This window comes from Apis dorsata, unplaced genomic scaffold, assembly GCF_000469605.1.
Source record: "Apis dorsata unplaced genomic scaffold, Apis dorsata 1.3 scaffold_162, whole genome shotgun sequence".
NCBI classification, from domain to species: Eukaryota; Metazoa; Arthropoda; class Insecta; order Hymenoptera; family Apidae; genus Apis; species Apis dorsata.
Window position 1 is genome coordinate 244,813 of NW_006263451.1, and position 849 is coordinate 245,661.

General features: G+C 47.9%; 1 protein-coding gene across 1 annotated transcript in view; it reads right to left on the reverse strand.

The window, feature by feature from the left end:
- Positions 1-849, reverse strand: part of LOC102670932 (transcription factor SOX-5) — a gene marked incomplete at its 3' end in the record, with an annotated part of 50,387 nt that overhangs the window by 3,502 nt on the left and 46,036 nt on the right. The window contains 1 exon segment of the mRNA XM_031509543.1: positions 687-849. This exon segment is cut by the window's right edge and continues 3 nt beyond it. Within this exon segment, the coding sequence (XP_031365403.1) occupies positions 687-849 (163 nt within the window).

Below are 849 nucleotides of genomic sequence, written 5' to 3' on the forward strand. Positions count from 1 at the left end.
AGGAAAAAGCCGATCGCGAACAATCAGGTAAACGCGCGCGCATACCCGAAGATAATTAACCGTACGTTTCTGATCCCGCCGCGTAATTCTATGGGGTATTGATCGAATTTTTTCCAGCCCACGGCCCACGGCCTCGTCTGTCCCCCTCCCCCGAAAAGGGTACACCTTGTCGCCCGTTTCACAAACGGGCAGTTACGATCGCAGTGAATTGCGTTCGTAACCGATCTCGACGGACGATCGAGCATCGATATTCTACTTTCGTCCCCCTCCCCCTCCCTCCTCTTCGATCGGAATTTCTATCAGCACGCGTACATACGCGTTTAATGATGAAATTCATCGCGATTCCACGCGGCTTTTGCCTCGTTAGAGCAAAAGGCATCGAGAGATAAAAGCAACAGATGTTCAAATATCGGCAATGTATCTGCTACATTTTTGTTCCGCTCGTCTATTCCGTGTTTTTTAGACGGATTAGATCAATTGCTCGCTCGTGTATTATTCATATTATCGAGTTTTATTCCGTTTGAACATATATCTTTTTGCACGCTTGCTTTTGGACGCGAAGAAGTGAAAAAAGAAAGAGATACTTAAGATACTCATTCAAAAAAAAAAAAATCCTATCGTTTCTTTCTCTTCTGAGAGAAAAAAAATTCCGAAATTTTTCGAAATTACATTCGAAAACCACTTACTCGGGGAGGAGATGGAGCTGAGGTGAGGTGGAAGACCCGCGTAAGGAAGGGTGGTGAGATAATTTCGAGGCATCGGTAGGCCTGGAGGGAAGAGCTTCGGCGCGGTGGCCGCGAGCGGTTGCTCCTGCTGGCCGCTGCTTCCGGCCCCGGTCGAGTGGGAGTC